This window comes from Bos taurus, chromosome 13 (genome assembly GCF_002263795.3).
Source record: "Bos taurus isolate L1 Dominette 01449 registration number 42190680 breed Hereford chromosome 13, ARS-UCD2.0, whole genome shotgun sequence".
Taxonomy (NCBI): Eukaryota; Metazoa; Chordata; class Mammalia; order Artiodactyla; family Bovidae; genus Bos; species Bos taurus.
Window position 1 is genome coordinate 70,842,753 of NC_037340.1, and position 18,241 is coordinate 70,860,993.

General features: G+C 43.2%; 1 protein-coding gene across 12 annotated transcripts in view; it reads right to left on the reverse strand.

The window, feature by feature from the left end:
• PTPRT (protein tyrosine phosphatase receptor type T) overlaps positions 1–18,241 on the reverse strand; it is a 1,155,533-nt gene that overhangs the window by 145,433 nt on the left and 991,859 nt on the right. For 7 of the 12 annotated variants that reach the window (XM_025001261.2, XM_059893057.1, XM_025001260.2 and 4 more), the window contains one exon: positions 16,779–16,808. The exons of the other annotated variants lie outside the window; for them this stretch is intronic. In XM_025001261.2, coding sequence (XP_024857029.1) covers positions 16,779–16,808 — 30 coding nt within the window. The remainder of the gene's footprint in view (positions 1–16,778; positions 16,809–18,241) is intronic. 12 annotated transcript variants of the gene reach the window in all.

Below are 18,241 nucleotides of genomic sequence, written 5' to 3' on the forward strand. Positions count from 1 at the left end.
GCCTGGCTGTGTGGGAGAAGTCTTGCACAAGGAACATCTGATGAACTGATTGAAACGTCAAAATGTCATTAAGGATAAATGAATGGAGCTGTTCCTGTGGCTGTAAGAGGCAGTACCGGCAAGATGAGAGGCAGCCGGTGGGCTGTTCCTGAGCCCAAAACAGCCGGCGTTTGCCATGGAGATTCATGGTCTTTATGCAATGTGAGGTGCTTTGCGGGGAGAAGAATAAACAGAAATGCTCCAGCACTTATGCACCGTAAAATCACAAGCATGAGATAAATTAATTAGTGTACACTAGAACGGCGGCTGGTCTGTCTGTGCTCCTGGGGAAAGCGAGAATGGATGGCACTGGGCTGGAGATGACGGGTCTCAACACCAGCCGCTGAAAGAAAGCAATGGAGTTTAATGTGCAGTCATAAACTGCAGCTGATGGAAAGAACGTGTGGTCTGTGTTTGCTTTTTTCCCAGGTACCATTTCTGTCTACTGCTCCAAGCTCTTTGTGTCTGTGGCCAAGAGTCTTAGGGCAGTGGTCCCCAACCTTTTTGGCACCAGGGACCAGTTTCATGGAATGTAATTTCTCCATGGATGAGAGGAGATGGTTTTGGGATGACTCAAGTGCATTACATTTATTCTGCACTTTATTTCTATTACATCAGCTCCACCTCGGATCAGCAGGCATTAGCTCCTGGAGGTTGAGGACCCCTGTCTTAGATGACTCCAGGGAGGCCTGGAATGGCTACCACTTGCTTCTAATGCTACCGTGAGTGATGGTGGAGGGTGATGATGGTAAAGAAGTCCCTCAACACAGGGGGCGGAGAAGGTGATGGCACCCCACTCCAGTACTCTTGCCTGGAAAATCCCATGGATGGAGGAGCCTGGTGGGCTGCAGTCCATGGGGTCACTCAGAGTCGGACAGGACTGAGCGACTTCACTTTCACTTTTCACCTTCATGCACTGGAGAAGGAAATGGCAACCCACTCCAGTATTCTTGCCTGGAGAATCCCAGGGACAGGGGAGCCTGGTGGGCTGCCGTCTATGGGGTCGCACAGAGTTGGACACGACTGAAGCGACTTAACAGCAACAGCAACAGCAACACAGGGGGAAGCTCTCAGGAAGCTTGACTTCCTCTGTGGCATCCTACGAGGAGGTGGTCCATTCTCTGGTGATGGGAGGCTCACTACCTCACATTCAACTGGTTCTGTGGGAAAAGCATTGTTAGGAAGTTCTTTACACTCCTCCAGCATCTTCCTCTGGGAACTTAACAACAACCAAAGTAACGAGAATAGCTAAAGCTCACTGAGCATTTGCTGGGTGCCAGGCGCTGCGCCCTGGTCAGGTTACCACCTTTCTTGTATCAGCCCCATATTACAGCGTAGGAAAAGGAAGACCAGAAAGGGTGAGAAACACGCTCAGGATTACACAGCTTGTATGCGGCAGAGCAAGACCCAAACCCAGGTCTGCTTAGAACTAAATTGTAACGTCTTAACTATTACACAGTTCCAAGCTCCAAAATCCTCTTAACACTGCCTGGCTTTTTTTGAGCAACACAGAACATAAGAAGGCAAGACAGATGGGAACTAACGTTTTGAACATGTGCTGGGTACTTTGCTAACTACCTGGTCTGGGTTAGCCTCCTCCATCTTTTCATGCAACGGCCTTGTGTATGTGAAGTAAGTTACTCTTTCTCCAGCCAAGACCTCTCTTTTCTTTTTTGGTTTGTTTACATGCACATTTATTTTTTATATACAAAAGTCAGTCTAATTTATACTTAACAATGAGCAGTTAGAATATGAAATAAAAAGAACAGTACCATTTATAACTGCACACACACACAAAAGGAACGTTCAGGTAAAAGTCCACCAAAATATGCACGGGACCTGCATGCCAAAAACTACAAGAGGGTGATTACAGACACTGAAGGAGACCCACGCCAAATGAATAGACATACCATGTCCAGTGGCTCAGACGGTAAAGCGTCTGTCTGCAATGCAGGAGACCCAGGTTCGATCCCTGGGTTGGGAAGATCCCCTGGAGAAGGAAATGGCAGCCCACTCCAGTATTCTTACCTGGAAAATCCCATGGACCGCGGAGCCTGGTAGGCTATCGTCCATGGGGTTGCAAAGAGTCAGACACGACTGAGCGACTTCACTTTCACCATGCTCCTGGGCCAGATGACTCAATATTGTTAAGATGACAGATCTTACCAGACTGATCTACAGATTCAACGCAAGCCCAATCAAAACCCATCAGGATTTCTTACAGACACAAACAAGCTGATTCTAAAATGCTATTGAACATTTATTCTTAAAGAAAGAAGGGGGGAAAAAAGCCTTCAAACCTTAACTGTTCAGAAAATGAAATGTGACACCTGTTGTCATGTTAACTATCATAATCGTCTGGGTACATTTTTAAATAAAATTATTTCTCTATGTTTGGCAGAGCTGAATGTGAATAAAATCCCCTCCATGGCACAACCCTATTTATAAGACACTCTAAACAAGACCATCTTAAGAGACAAAAGTTTGCTCCATAAAATTAGAAGCGGGACTCAAGAGACCTATTTTAAAAAAGTCACAAAGCAATCCTATTCCTATCCCTCTTTAATCTCTGTCTGTATTTCTCCAAAGCAGATTATAAAACATCATAAAATTGTAAACAGATGATCAATCTTGTTCCTGTTTGATTCTTGTCCCTTTTATGCAGTGAGTGTATTGAAAGGAATGTCCCCCAACCTCATTACACTTTGGAACAATGTTTTATAAACTTTCAGGTAGGGACTAACTTTGATGGGATAAGTGATGACTGACTTATTCATCACTTATCCTACCTGGTCTTAGAGGGTATAACTCTTATCAGTTTTGCTGCCATATAAATTCTTCAGAATTATTGTCATATCCACTTCCCAACCCATGATAAGATCACAGCACTAGTAACTGGCAACTCTCTGTTTCAGAGATTTCTTTCTTCCTATAGTCTGTGCCCTGGGCACTGTGGTGAGCCTTCATTTCCTTACACTTAAAATGATACTTCCTCACTGAAGAGACTAAAAAAAAAAAAACTCAAGATATGTCTACAAGAAAGTACTTTATACACTGCACAACATGAATGGACATATTAATATAAAACAAAATACAAAAATAACAATAACTATAATGTGCTGAGCACCTTCTAATGTACTAGACACAGAATAGATGCTGCAAGTGTAATCCTGATAAATTCTCACAGAAACCCTCCAGATTTGGTCTTACTATTCCTCTTTTATAAGATGTGGAAACAGAGGCTTGGAGAAGTTAGGTTAGACAGTAGGAGTCCAGGGTTCAAATGCAAATGGAATCCATGTTCTTTTACTACAATGCTGCTCCTAAGTTTCAAGTACTATTCTCTTCACTGTTCAAAGCTAAGGCTGTTTAAAATCCTTAAGGAGTAGGAGATGAGATTACAGAAGTATGATTTATTCAGTAAACTGCCCCCAGACTGGATGGCCGGAAGACACCTGCCTGGCAATATAGTGGATGGATACACTTTGCATCAGCCATGCATCTCCTGGAAAAACCTTAGATCCTCCATTTTCATGGTAGGTTTACTGTGTAAAGCAAAGATAAAAGAATGTATGAAATCCCACATCAACCATATCTAAACTTAGATATTTCACCAGAAGTTCTCTCCCTCATCAGTAGATGTCCAAATAATAAATGGCACAGGGGAGCAAGAACGAAGTAAAATAAAGTATAGGCATTCTTAGCTTTTCTCCGTTTCTAGGAAAGCGTATTGTCACCAAGCTGTTTTCCAAAACAAAACAAGCCTTCTTTAATCCTGAGGCTCAATTTGGCTTATAACCTTAATAAAACCATATTTTCACTCTTTACAAAAACAAAATCCTCCCAGTAAAAACAGGGTATTAGTCAGACTAATCTTTCAATATTTCCTCTTAAAAAACATGGGTGGCTGTAATATGCCCAATATTTCCCACTTTTTCAGAATGTTCTGCATAGTGGTTCAAAGCCATTGGAAGGAAAAATTGCTCCAGAAATGAACTTATTTACAAAACATGAAACAGACTCACAGACATAGAAAACAAACTTAAAGTTACCGAACAGGAGGGAGGAAGGATAAAGTAGGAGTTTGGGATTAAAATATACACACTATTGTATATAAAACAGATAACCAACAAGGACCCACTGTACAGCACAGGGAACTATATTCAATATCTTGCAATACCCTATAATGGAAGAGAATGTAAAAAAAAGAGGATATATATTTATATATGTATAACCAAATCACTTTGCTGTACACCCAAAACTAACAGAACCTTGTAAGTCAACTATTTACAATAAAAACTTCAACCAATAAACAATAAAATTGTTCCAGAAAGAAGCTCATCCAACACTCTTTTATTCTGATAAGAAAGATCTCATAAGAAGTATTGAGCTTCTTGAGGTTTCATTAATGAAGGGAATGCTTATGAACAAATAATTCTTAGGGGATTGATCGTGGCTGAGGGGTCTTTATTCCACCAACACCACTATGAGGAGTAATTGCTAAGAGATATTAAACACTATTTTAAAATGTGCCTGGGGTGTTTTGCCATTCATTAAATGGTCTATACACAATTATGAACAGCATAAGGACTGTCTACCTCAATACCTATAGAAAGGAAATGGTGCTATCAAATAGCGATCTATCTTCTATGGACCCTGCTCTCCAAACTCAGGTTCCAACATTTTAACCAAAGCTGTATCTGTTTGATAATCTCACAGGGCTAAATTTTCATCTGAGGTTCTGGGTTAGGTGGCCAGACCAAGAAATGCCTATATTCCACGATCCTGGCTTCTCAAATTCTCCCACATGAGTGGTTCTCAACAAAGGTTTCAGATCAGAAGAACCTGGAGAGCTTTAAAATGCCTAGGCACCACTCGAGAACAGTGGAATCGGTCGGTTCTCTAATCTTTCTTTTTAGGTTGTGGCTGTGGTCCCCTCCCTGTGTGGCTGTTCTTTTGAAACATACACCAATTCATCTGAGCCCTGTTCCCAGGAAAGAGGGAACATTCCCGACACTGCCCTGAGTAGAGTAGCCCCTTCCACGTTTGGAGAACCATGCCTCATTTAAGGCAGGTTTTCACAGCCACACCACACAGGGCAAACCTGTCCCTCTGCCCCTATATTCAGAAATATGACAGCCCTTCTACTTTCAACCCCAGCCTTTTCTCTGCCCACTGGTCCATGAAATCTTCTTGTGCTCAAATGACATTATCTACCTTTGTGGTTTTTGCCAGAATCATTCATTGACTCTGAGCTCTCACTGAAATCAGCGGAGATGGAAACCAGAAGAGGGGGTGTCCTATCCAACTGCTCAGAGGAGAAGTTTTGGAAGTTTAAGAATCACCATCTACAACTGCCCTACCTTCATTCTATCTGGCAAATTCTTCTTTCATGTAACTTATGCTTGAAGTTGATAAAACATTGTCTTCCCCCATTCCTGCTGTTCTAGCTTAGCTCTACCATCTGATAAATGACAACAGTCTAACGAGATGCAACTGAAATGGAAACCCAAAGGGATGTACATTCTATCATTTAATTTGCTAAGATGACCCCATGACTTGAGCACTATCATTTCCATTTTACAGATGAGAAACTGAGGCTCTGAGTGCTTAGAACTCATAGCTGCTAAGCAGTGGACCTAGGATTCAAACTTTCTCCTTCCTAATCCAGCCCTTTCTTCCTCTTTTTTTCCCCTGTCCAAGCTTTTCCCAGCTGGTTATAAAAGGTGTGTGTGCGTGTGTGTGTGTGTGTGTGTGTGTGTGTGTGTGTGTGTATGTGTATTTCAAGATAATGAGCAAAGGAAAAAAGGGAGAGAATGTGTTATTTCTTCAGCAAAACATCTTGCCTCTGTTCTATACCAAGCATCCTGTTCGGCCCTTTAGCCCATGATATCTTTCCTCAAAGCAGAAATCAGATACTTCCTTCCTTTGTCATGTTTCACTGCTTCCCTTTCATGTATTTACAATATTATTTTATAACTATTAACATGTCCAAGTCACGTTTTAAGCTCCTTGAGAGAAGGGTATTCCTTTCAAGTGAAAGTATTAGTTGCTCAGTCTTGTCTGACTCTGTGACCCCATGGACTGTAGCCTGCCAGGCTCTCACTGTCCATGGAATTCTGCAGGCAAGAATATTAGAGTGGGTAGCCATTCCCGTCTCCAGGGGATCTTCCCAACCCAGGGATTGAACCCTGGTTTCCTGCATTACAGACAGATTCTTTACTGTCTGAGCCACCAGGGAAGCCATTTCTTTCAAAATGCTTATTTACACCTAGCTCAGTGCTTAGTACAAAGGAATTGCTCAGTAAATGTTCATGAATGAAAAGAATGCCACTTAAACCTCACAGTTGTTATGAAATGTAGGCGTTATTACTTCCATTTTACAGATGAGAAACTGAGGTTGAGATGGAATGAAGTCACTTAACTGAAACTGGAGCCAGAATGCCCAGGGTTTTTTTCCTACAAAGCACAGAAACCTGTCTAATAATATCTTGCTAAGTACCTCCAAGCCCAAAGAGACAACCAGGTAGTAAGTGGGAAAGCACTTTGGAAGAGATAAAGCTATATACACAAACAAGATGCAATCATTATCATCATCATCAACATTGCAAAGCTTAACTAAAGTACTTCCTTCCATTAAAAGCACTTTGCTGAAACACTTAGAAAGGCATTTTCCACTTTGTGCATCTCAGGATCTTATCTTTGCTACAGCCCTAGCAGCAAGAGTTGTTCTCAGTTTGAGGATATTTGCTGAAGGTAAGTGCTTTCAGAGGTGAAATCTGTTCCTGCCCTGGTGACACATTGTTAAGGGGGCACCATGGCTGGGCACTTAGTTCTTTCAGTCGCTCAGTCGTGTCCGACTCTTTGTGACCCCATGAATCGCAGCATGCCAGGCCTCCCTGTCCATCACCAACTCCTGGAGTTCACCCAAACTCACGTCCATCGAGTCGCTGATGCCATCCAGCCATCTCATCCTCTGTTGTTCCCTTCTCCTCCTGCCCCCAATCCCTCCCAGCATCAGAGTCTTTTCCAATGAGTCAACTCTTCACATGAGGTGGCCAAAGTACTGGAGTTTCAGCTTCAGCATCATTCCTTCCAAAGAAATCCCAGGGCTGATCTCCTTCAGAATGTACTGGTTGGATTTCCTTGCAGTCCAAGGGACTCTCAAGAGTCGTCTCCAACACCACAGTTCAAAAGCATCAATTCTTCGGCACTCAGCTTTCTTCACAGTCCAACTCTCACATCCATACATGACCACTGGAGAAAACCATAGCCTTGACTAGATGAACCTTTGTTGTCAAAGTAATATCTCTGCTTTTGAATATGCTAACTAGGTTGGTCATAACTTTCCTTCCAAGGAGTAAGCATCTTTTAATTTCATGACTGCAATCACCATCTGCAGTGATTTTGGAGCCCCAAAAAATAAAGTCTGACACTGTTTTCACTGTTTCCCCATCTATTTGCCATGAAGTGATGGGACCAGATGCCATGATCTTTGTTTCCTGAATGTTGAGCTTTAAGCAAACTTTTTCACTCTCCTCTTTCACTTTCATCAAGAGGCTTTTTAGTTCCTCTTCACTTTCTGCCATAAGGGTGGTGTCATCTGCATATCTGAGGTTACTGATATTTCTCCTGGCAATCTTGATTCCAGCTTGTGCTCTTCCAGCCCAGCATTTCTCATAGTTCTCTTTAGCTGACCCTAATTCTCTCTTCTGGCTGATTCAGAAACAGGATCTTACTACACTCTTCTGGGATACACCATGAGCTTCCCGAGGCAGAAGCAGTATAGGAAGATGCCCACAGTCCTCCTGCCCAGCACAGGCACAGGTGAGAAGCAAATGCTGATGAATGAATGACTGCCTAAGGAAGGACTTCTTAGATTTTACTTATCAGTGGCCAACAAAAGTGGTAACCCAATTAGTTTGTAAACAGTGTCCACAGACAATGAAGTATGCATGCTCAAGTGGTAGGGGGCCATACATATATATTTAAATCTACTTGTCAGTGTAGAGTGAGCAAACTGAATGGGCGTGTCATAGGTTGGGCTCTTGGAGATCTGACTTTCAGAGATTGGCATGTAGGAGATATATTAGAAGGAGCTTCTTGGGGTGGGGGGGGATCAGTGTCTGGGGGAGGGGAAGAGAGGGGAGGGGAGGGCAGGGGGAAAGGAGGGAAGGAGAAGGAAGGAAAGAGAAGTAAAGGGAGGGGAGGGGTAGACAGGGGAGGAGAGGGGAAAAAGTGGGCAGAGGGGAATCTGAATGGTGATGTAGCTGCTGTGAGGGTTTATTTTAAGCCAACCCCCTGGGCAACTCTGATATTGGACTGATTTTTACATCCTGTAAAATCAGCTATTGACCAGTTATTGGAGGACTTTGGGTGAGGCAGTTCTGAAGACCAAGCTATCCCAAAGAGGGCAGTTAGCCAAGAACTGTCTGTCAGCAGCAGTTGTAGCACCTGAGGGGTAAGTCCATCCCTGAAGGTGGATCTGAGCAGCAATCTCAACAGTGTCCACAGAAACTTCTCTTTCCATCCCTCTTTTGCTAGGTCACTCCTCTCCATCACAAGAGAATCCCCCAGTCTTTCACCTTCTTTATAGAGTTCAAATGTGTTTACGGAATAGAAACGTGTAGAATCACACACCTTTCTAAGTCTCAAGGCATCACTGATACTTGGTTGGTTTCAAAACTTTAAAGTATAAATTTGAAACAAGTATAAACATCTTTTGCCACCTTTGAAGAGAAACACTCATTTGTATTTCCCCTGATTAAGGTGACAGAGGCTCTGACTTATAGATTTGGTCTGTTGGTATTCATGATGGCTGTGTTTAGACTCTAATTCAATAGAATAAACAATAAAGCATCCATTCAGTTGCAATCCTTACCCAACTCCATCTGTGCACACAGTCTAGACCAGTGCGTTAATATCTGTCTTGTTGCAACAGCACTGGTTAATTTTATGCATTTATAATTGTGACATGCGAGTACCTTTCTAGACTAAAACCAATAAAAAATTACAAAATAGATGATCTGAAAGCCCTACCATCACCATATGCCAAAATAACTGAAAATGGATAAGAATGGAATACTCTAAGTCAATGAGAGATGAAACAAAATGCGGGTTATCTACCTCACACACACACCCACCTGTGAGTGTTCATTCCCATAATCAACAGAGTGACAAGGAGAAAGATGTGCAAATATACCCAGGGCAGTATAATCTGAGAACGGTTCATGAAGGTGAGTCGGTGGGTGAATGGATGAAAGATGAATGCACAGCAAAGTTATAAACGAGCCCAGTACTGGTCTGTGGGAGTCCAGGAGGGCCATCTAAAAGAGAGAATAATTTCCCCTTTTAAAGATACTAATGCAGCCACTGTGGAGGTTCCTCAGACAACAAAGTTGCCATATAATCCAGTGATTCCACTCCTAGGCATAAACCTAGACAAAACTATAATTCGAAAAGATACATGCATTGCTATGCTCACAGCAGCACTACAAGAGCCATGACATGGAAACAAACCTAAATGTCCATCAACAGATGAATGGATAAAGAAGAAGATGTGGTACATGTATACAATGGAATATTACTCAGCCATCAAAAGAATGAAACGATGCTCTATGCAGCTACGTGGATAGACCTAGAGATGATCACACCAAGCAAAGTAAGTCAGAAAGAGAAAGGCACTTACATGTGGAATCTAAAATATGATACAAATCAACATATCTATGAACCCAAGAGAAGCTCACAGACACATGGAACAGCCTTGCGGTTGCCAAGGTGAGGGTGGCTGGGAGGGGACGGACTGGGAGTTTGGGATGCACAGAGGCAGAGCATTATATATAAGATAAGTAGACAACGAGATCCTACAGGGAACTATATTCACTATCCTATTATAAGCCATAATGAAGAAGAATATATATACATATATATACACATACACATATATGTGTGTGTGTTTATACCTACATACATATATATATATATATTTGCTGTATAGAAGAAATCATAACATTGTACATCAACTACATTTCAATAAAATTAAAAGCAGATAATGATACTAGAATTTTCCAGGCATGGAGGGTGGGTAGGCATTCCAGGAAAAGGGGACTGCAGCTGCCAAGGTGGGACCCTGAACAAAGGACAGTTATATCAGGGTGATGTGAGGATCAGGAGAGTCAGCATGCAAAATATTAACCTGAGTTGTGTGTAAAACACAGATTCCCAGTTCACACTTCCAAAGGAACTGAGTAGGTCGGCGGTGGGGCCCAGGACTCAGAGTTCTCACCGAGGGCTTCCCCTTCGCTGAAGAGCCGTAGCATGGCAGACACCTCTGACTCGCCTTCACGGTAACACCATCTATCCTCACTGACAACACGTTTGCTGTCAGCTTTCGGTAATTGATACTTATCATCTCTAAATGGTTTCCTTCTAATCCTATTTTTCTTCATTTTTATTTGAAGTGACTGACGAATTACATAGACTACTTTTTGAGTATCTCTTGATATCATCATTTCAAATTCCTCTTTAAATGTACTGAGGCAATGACATTTGATTTGCAACAGCCTCTGGTGTGAAAAGGTGTATGCATTTCAGAAAAAGGAGGCAGTTTTTATTTTGGCTGAAAGCCTACTAAAGGCGAGGCATTTTCCAAACAATGTCTCCCTGAATCCTTGCAAGATCTCTGTAAGGAATGCATTTTTTAAAACGTGTTATTTTTATATAGGAACACAGCTGATAACAATGTTATGTTAGCTTCAGGTGTACAACAAAGTGATTCAGTTATACATGTACCTATTCTTTTTTAAATTCTTTTCCCAATTAGGTTATTACGGAATACTGAGGAGAGTTTCCTGTGCTATACAGAGGGTCCTTGCTGGTTAATCATTTTAAATATGGCAATGTGTACATGTCAATCCCAAACTCTCTGACAACCCCCCTCTCTTCCCCTCTGGTAACCGTAAGTTCATTCTCTAAGTCTGTGAGTCTGTTTCTGATTTGTAAATAAGTTTTAAGGAATGCACTGTTAATTCCCACTTTATAAATGAGGAAACAGACTTTAAAAAGTTGCCTTAAATCCACAGAAGCAAGCAACAGACAGGGTCTGGAGGCATCTAAAAACTGTTACATTTTTCGGTTTGTTTGTTTAAGAACAGATCATCTCCCTGTTGACTTTAGCTGTTAGGTCTTTTAATCTCATCTTGTTCATTCATTCCACAAACATGTACTGGGGGTTCACTGTGAGTGTCAGGACACCATGGGGAACATGCTAATGAAAAAGAAACATCCTTAAGACACATTTGCTCCTGCCCATGATAACGCAGTGACTGCAGTCAGAGTTGGAGAAAAGGGACATTCGTGTAGGTAGAAAGAATCAGAGACATCTTCCTCTGAGAGCTGATGTTTGATCTGGACCTTGAAGAAGAAATGTAGGATTTAAAGTGGGAACCTGCTGTATAGCACAGAGAGCTCAGTTCTGTGCTCTGTGCTGACCTAGGTAGTTGGGATGGTTGTGGGTGGGAGGGAGGCTCAAGAGGGAGGAGATACATGTACACTTAGAGCTGATTCACGTTGTTGCATAACATAACAGCCCAATCAAAATAAATAAATACATACACATGATGGAATGGGGAGAAAGTCAAAGGACGTGAAAAGTCCTAGCATTCCAGAGTGTCTGCACACAGAGACCAACCCAGGAGGTACCCTCCTCTGTGATACTCAAACAAAGCTAAGTGAAACAGTTAAGCGCTCTCTGTCAGAACGGCTGGTAGACACCTTAGTGCCTTTTCAACAACTACTACACTAAACCATCTCTGTTCAAAACAATTACTGTGCCCATCACATGCCTTGAGGTAAATTAACCCGTGAACACACGCTGACTCTTAATATCGTTTTAAAAAGCAGATGCTGAAGTTGTTGGTTGCTGTGTTACAACAGAAAGACAAAAAGGAATTGAGAGAAGCATTTCTGTTAGCTCAGGATGTGAGGAATAACAGCCGCTCTTTATAAAATACCTACTTTGTGTCAGTCATTCTACAGATAATGCTTGTTCGTTACGCCTCACGAAAATGCTGGCAAGTTGCTATTACCATTTTGCAGATGAAGACCCTGAAGTTCAGAGTGGTTCCGTGACAGCTCGAGGTCTGAACAACTGGACAGAAGAGGCAGACCTAAATTGTGATCTGAGTCTGGTACCAAAACCCACATTATTTTTGTTTTAAAAATGTGTACCAGGCAGTGAAGGGACTCCACTCTAGATTCTTTTGCCCCTAGATCCCAAAGTGCCTTCTATCTATAGCTCTGTTTACCTGGGACATTAACTTCCTTTTGGTCACCTCTTACTCTAACCCCTCAACTACCACTGATCTGGCAGCCCAGCACTCTCAGCTCTGATCTCACGGCAAGTCCCCAGGACAGCAAAGACAGGATTACCTCAAGGGCCTCCTTGCCAGCCAGGAACAGCTGCCACTTCTTGTCCTGAGCAAGGCACTGCTGTCCCTGCATAGAACAGAGGATGTACAGGCAGAAAAACCTGCACTCAAATCCCGGCCCTCCCACAGCCTGGCCAAGGGCCCTCCAAGCACACAGTCCGGGTAGGCGCCCTGAAGTCTAATGAGAAGGATGGGCAGGGCTTGGGGGTATGGGCTCCTGGATTCAAACCCAAGCTCTGCCACATCCTGGCTGTGTGTATACACAAGTCCTCAAACCTCAGTCTCAAGGTCTGAATAGACTCAACACATTAACTGTACCTCACAGGCTTTCTCTGAGCATTACATGAACCCCACACATCACACCAGCTAAAAACAACATAGCTACCAGCTTCCTTCTAGGCTGGTCCAGTTGCCATGCAAGGGTGCAACGCATTGTGTGTGTGTGTGTGTGTGTGTGTGTGTGTGTGTGCACGCTAGTTGCTCAGTCGTGTCTGACTCTTTGCAACCCCATGGACTGTAGCCTACCAGGTTCCCCTGTCCATGGAATTCTCCAGGCAAGAATACTGGAGTGGGTAGCCATTCCCTTCTCTAGGAGACCTTTTCGACCCAGGAATCGAACCTGGGTCTCCTGCATTGCAGATGGATTCTTTACTGTCTGAGCCACCAGTGAACATCATAGAAGCTCATAAACAGGATGAATCTTGAACCACATTCTCTCCCTATCTCAAAAGCAGGGATAGGAAGACTATGGCTCTCAGGAAAAATCTGGCCCACTCTCTGAATCAAGTAAAATTTTATTGGAACACATTCCTGCTTATACATTTACATACTGTATGGTTATTTTCATGTTACAGCATCAGAGTTGAGTAGATGCAACAGAGAGTCCATAAAGCCAAAAATATTTACTACTGATTCCTTACTGAAAAAGTTTATGGACGCCTGATCCTGTGTATGGGACCTTTTAATGTGGGAGAGACACTGAGGGCCTCTTGGCTTTGAAAAAACATTCCTCTGTTCCTCTCCCACCCACACTTTACATTCTCTTTCTATAGTTTATGTGTTTTTCACCTTACCTCTCTTGGCCATCACATAACACCTATACTGCTTTTCTTATATATGGTGTTTTTTCTCTGTCTCCCCCCACTAAAACTCTTCATGTGGGCAGGGATTTTTGTTTGTTGAGCGAACTCCTACATCCCAGAACCTTGACCAGTACCTGACGTGTAAGTGGGAACTCCACAACAACTTGGGGATTGCATATGAGTTTCACTGTTGAGCCAGAGTATGTTGGAGGCTTTCTCTTTCAGTGGATGACTTCGAAGCTTTTAGAGGGATGGGGTGACTCCATAACCTCTGCGAGGAGGGAATTATTTTTCCTGTTTTATAGAGGAGACAACTGAGCCTGGGTAAGTCAGTGCTTCTCAAACTTAAAGGTGCACACGAATGAACTAGGGATCTTGTTGGGAATGGAAGTGCTGCATTTAGTTTTTTGCTTGTTTGTTTTAGGCTGCGCCGTGTGGGATCTTAGTTCCCTGACTGGGAATGGAACCTGTGCATCCTTCTTTGGGAGTGAGGAGTCCCCATCACTGGTTGCCAGGGAAGTCCCGGGTGCTGTGTTTCTAACAAGCTCCTGCGTGATGTCAGTGCTGCAGGTCTGTGACCCACAATTTGAACAGAGACGGCTTAAAGCACCCACTCAGGGTCTCTACCTAAGATGTGGCGGAATGGAATTTTGAATCTGGAGACCACAGGGGTCCATCATTTCCATTCTGTTCACCCTTCACCATCTACATGCATCCCTCAATCCTTTGGTTTCACAAGACTGGTCACACACACCCTCCTCGGCTCCCTGTCTCCACTTAGCCTCCAGATCCTCCTTTTCTCTGGGTACCGCACCTCCAGCATCTTCAGCCACTCCCTTCTGCACAGGCTCCTCTACATATACATTCCAGGACTTTCTGGCCCTTCAAGTGGCCGATCTCATGTTTCTCCTCTCTTTTAGGGCCCAGTGGTTAAGAAGAAGTTCCCCTCCTCATGGGCCCTGGGCAGGCTGGCTTCTTCCCTCAAGGCTACCCCAGGACCTGCACAAGTGACTTCTGCTGGTCCAGGGCCATGCCCGAGCCCTCCACTTCCATCTCTCTGCAGCACCGGCTACTGTCAAGTCTTCCTTCTGCAGTGGACTTCACTTGGTTCTCTGTGGTTCTCCTCCCACCTTTCTGTCTGCTTTGCCAGTTCTCCTCCTCCTCTGAATCTTTAACTGTGCCCCATTCCTGAGCTGGCATGAGTGTCACACCCTAGGATCTGTCACTTAGAACTCCAAGTCTGCACTGATTCAAAGACCCTTGCTTATCGCTGCAACTTGAAGCACGAGTACTTGTGTATCTTCTTCTGTACCTCCATACCATTCGTGTTTGATTTCCTCACAGGGCCCAGGACAGAGAATGGTACAAAGTGGGCCTCTGGACAGTGCTATGTACATTGGCTAACAGACTTAGGCGGCAAGTTGCCCAGAAGGCATTGCATGCCCATACCTAATGTAGCACATTGATCCTGTAAGAATCTCCTAGAAGACCAGAGGCACCATGAGGGGCTACCACTTCAGCCCTGACTCCTCATGGTTTCTGAAAGGGGATACAAAAGAAAACTTACGTTGCAGGAGTGCCCATTTATTTGCAAGGCACTTTACAAAATTCTTCATTCTCTACAAGCTAGGCACTATTATCCCTATTTTAGAGTTAAGAGGAAAGAGGCTGAAAAAGTTCAGAAAACTTGCTAAAGGCTATGTAACTGCTGAGTGACAGAGACGTAACTTGAATCCAGAACTCTGACTTTTTCCGGCGGCAACAGTACCCCATACTGTCTCACGCTTCCGTGTCTTTGCACCTACTGCTTTCCCTGCTCGGAATTCTTATTTCTTCAGCCCTAGATAAACCCATCTCTAGAAGCACTGATAACTATCCCCTGCCCACTAAAAAAAATCAGTCACACAACTAAGTGTCCCCATAGCACAGTACCTGTCCCTGTAGGTACCTCTCAGCTGAGCTAGCAAGTATGTAATGTTGGGTAGTCTCTCTGATAGATCTGCACATGAGGGTAGGGTTCAAAGTCCTGGTCATCCCTCCATCCACAGTGTCTGGGTCATAATGTGCATGTTCAATGCATGTTTCTCAAATGAATGAATGATCAAATGAAGCAGGCTGTCTGGTACTTTTGGTGCTGGTGGCTGGGGTTCATTGGTTCCTATATAACATCAGGGTGGTGATCCCAGAATCTCGTCTGCTCACTGCATGGACCTATTGAGCAGGGACCCAAATACTGAGCAGAGAGATGGGGAGGCTGGCTCCCTCCTCATCTGTGAAGGCTTCAGAAGATGATCACTAACAGATATGGTCTCTCTCACAAGGCTGGGCTTGCCAGAGGTGGAGCAAGACATGGAATGATGGAAAATACACTTTACAAGGAGTGAGGCATTCTGGTTTTAATCCCTCTCTCTTGATGACTGGATGCGTGATTTCATGTACTTCACATACTTCTCTGGACCTGAATTTTCAAATACGGAAAATGCCTACTAGAAATGTGAGACTAATTCAGTGGTTTTCTAACTCTTCATTACCAAGGATCTATTTATGGAATTTTTCTCCTTTACCCTCATGTTGTGAAAACGTCTGGTTGAGTAATAAGAAAAACCATAAAAAAAAAATTGTTAGTCAATCATCTATAACTACCAGCAAAGTGCACTGACAACATGATGTAACTGATGATAAACACTAGACTGGGATAATTCTAGCCCCAGAGAAAGACCTTGCTGTGAAGCTGGTTCTAGATAAAGCTACGATTCCCTATAGACTTCCTGAAATACTGGAAATAGCCAATGAATTTCTTTCTAATCTTTCAGCTCTTAGGGCTATGCATTTCCCAAGCAGACATAAATGGGCTTTGAAGTTGCTGAGATCAGTGGTTCTGTTTTATGTGTGCAAATCCTACAGGAGGATCAGGTTTTCCTCTTGTTGGAATTGGAGGATTTCTAACTAGAGACTTATACTGACAAAGGAGAAACAGCCCTTCACGGCTCCAAAAACAAAAAGGGCGGGCGGGGGGCGGGATCCAAGATGGAAGAAACAGGACAGACATGAACGGTGACAGGGCATTTTCAAATGGAAAACATCAAGGCAAAATCAAAACGCTGTGGCTGCAGGTGACTTAGACAGAGGTGAGTATGAGAAACCAACAGACACTTGGTTGGTGCAGGAAATGCATGCTACAGGTTGCCTTACAGGGCACAAAGCAAAGTCACCCCAGGTCGATACTTACAAGTAATAGGAGTAGGAATAAGCATTTCTTCTATATATTGATGGGCAGTCAGATGAAGGAAATGTCCAAAAGTGGGGGAAAAGAAAAGACAAACAAACAAGAATTAGATTTATAAGAAATCTTGGTTCTTAGAAATGCACATAGTATTACTCCCTAAGCTCAAGGAGATGCAAGTTTCTCAACTAGTCAGCGTCCTTGAGCGTCAGGCACTTGCAGTGGTAGAAGAAATGAAGGAGACCTCTCCTGTGATGGAGAAACTCACTATGCATGCAGAGGAAGCCAGATCGCATTTGGCCATTTTAATGGTTTGAAAATTCTCATGGTTACTAAAGCTAGTCTCCTGGTAATTATGATGTTTTGGTCTTAAGTCAGATTTCTGTGGCCTTCTAGAACTAATTTATGACAGTGCTCCTGAGATCTAAGGAAAAAAATAATGACTTCTCTGTTAAGGTTACACTACATCAGAATCTGTGCAGTAAGATCACAGCAAAAGCAAGGAAATCGTGTAGTCAGCATCCAAGATGGCTGCCCAGTGGTCCATATTTCCCCAGACTCACGTCCAAGCGCAGTGCCTTCCACACGGAATCAGGGTTGGCCCTAGGTGACCAATAGAACACAGCAGGAGTTACATTCTGGGACTTTCCAGCATAGGACAAACAGAAGCTTTGTGGCTCTGGCTGCGTCTTTGGAACTTTCCCTTGGAGTCCTGAGGCTCCATGTAAAAAGGCTAAGTATCCCAAGCTTGCTGTGGTCAGAAGAGGCCATGTGGAGAGGCTCTAAGACTGTATGAACAGAGAGATGCTTCCAGCCAACCCCCAGCCAACTGGATTCTACCAACTAAGACCCTGGATATCATAGAACAGGAACAAGTCATTCCCTGCAAACCCTAGCCAAAGTACGGATTTATGAGAAAAATCACTAAATCTCATGGCTTATTTTTTTAAGCCACTAAATTTTGGGAAGTACTTTGTTATATTACTGGTAGAAAACTGGAAGAGCATTCAAATTTCATCATGAAAGAGCACTGCACTAAAAGAGAAGAATTGCAAACATCAGTTTGAACAGACTACAACTTGAATAAACTCTCTGTGCCTTCCTTTTATTATCTGATTCTTAGATGAGTTGAACTAAATCACGAATTTTCAAACAACACATTCTCAGGATTCTGCAGACTCACTGTAATGAGGGAGCATGTGGGGTTCCTGAACAGGTAGGGCTGCTGGCCCTCTGCCAGCCATTAAAGGCAGAGCTTCTCCATCTTAATCTATTTCATAAATTGGCATGTCACTTAAGATTTCACATGACTGAAAAACAGATTCCACTCTCCAAAAGAATGGTTGAAAAATCACTGCCTGCAGTCTTTCTCTGATGTCTCTTCTAGCTCTTGGCTTCTGAACAATTAAAAAAAAAAAAAGGAAGACTCAAGTAAGTCTGTGATATTCCCTTTGTTATAATTTTTCTTG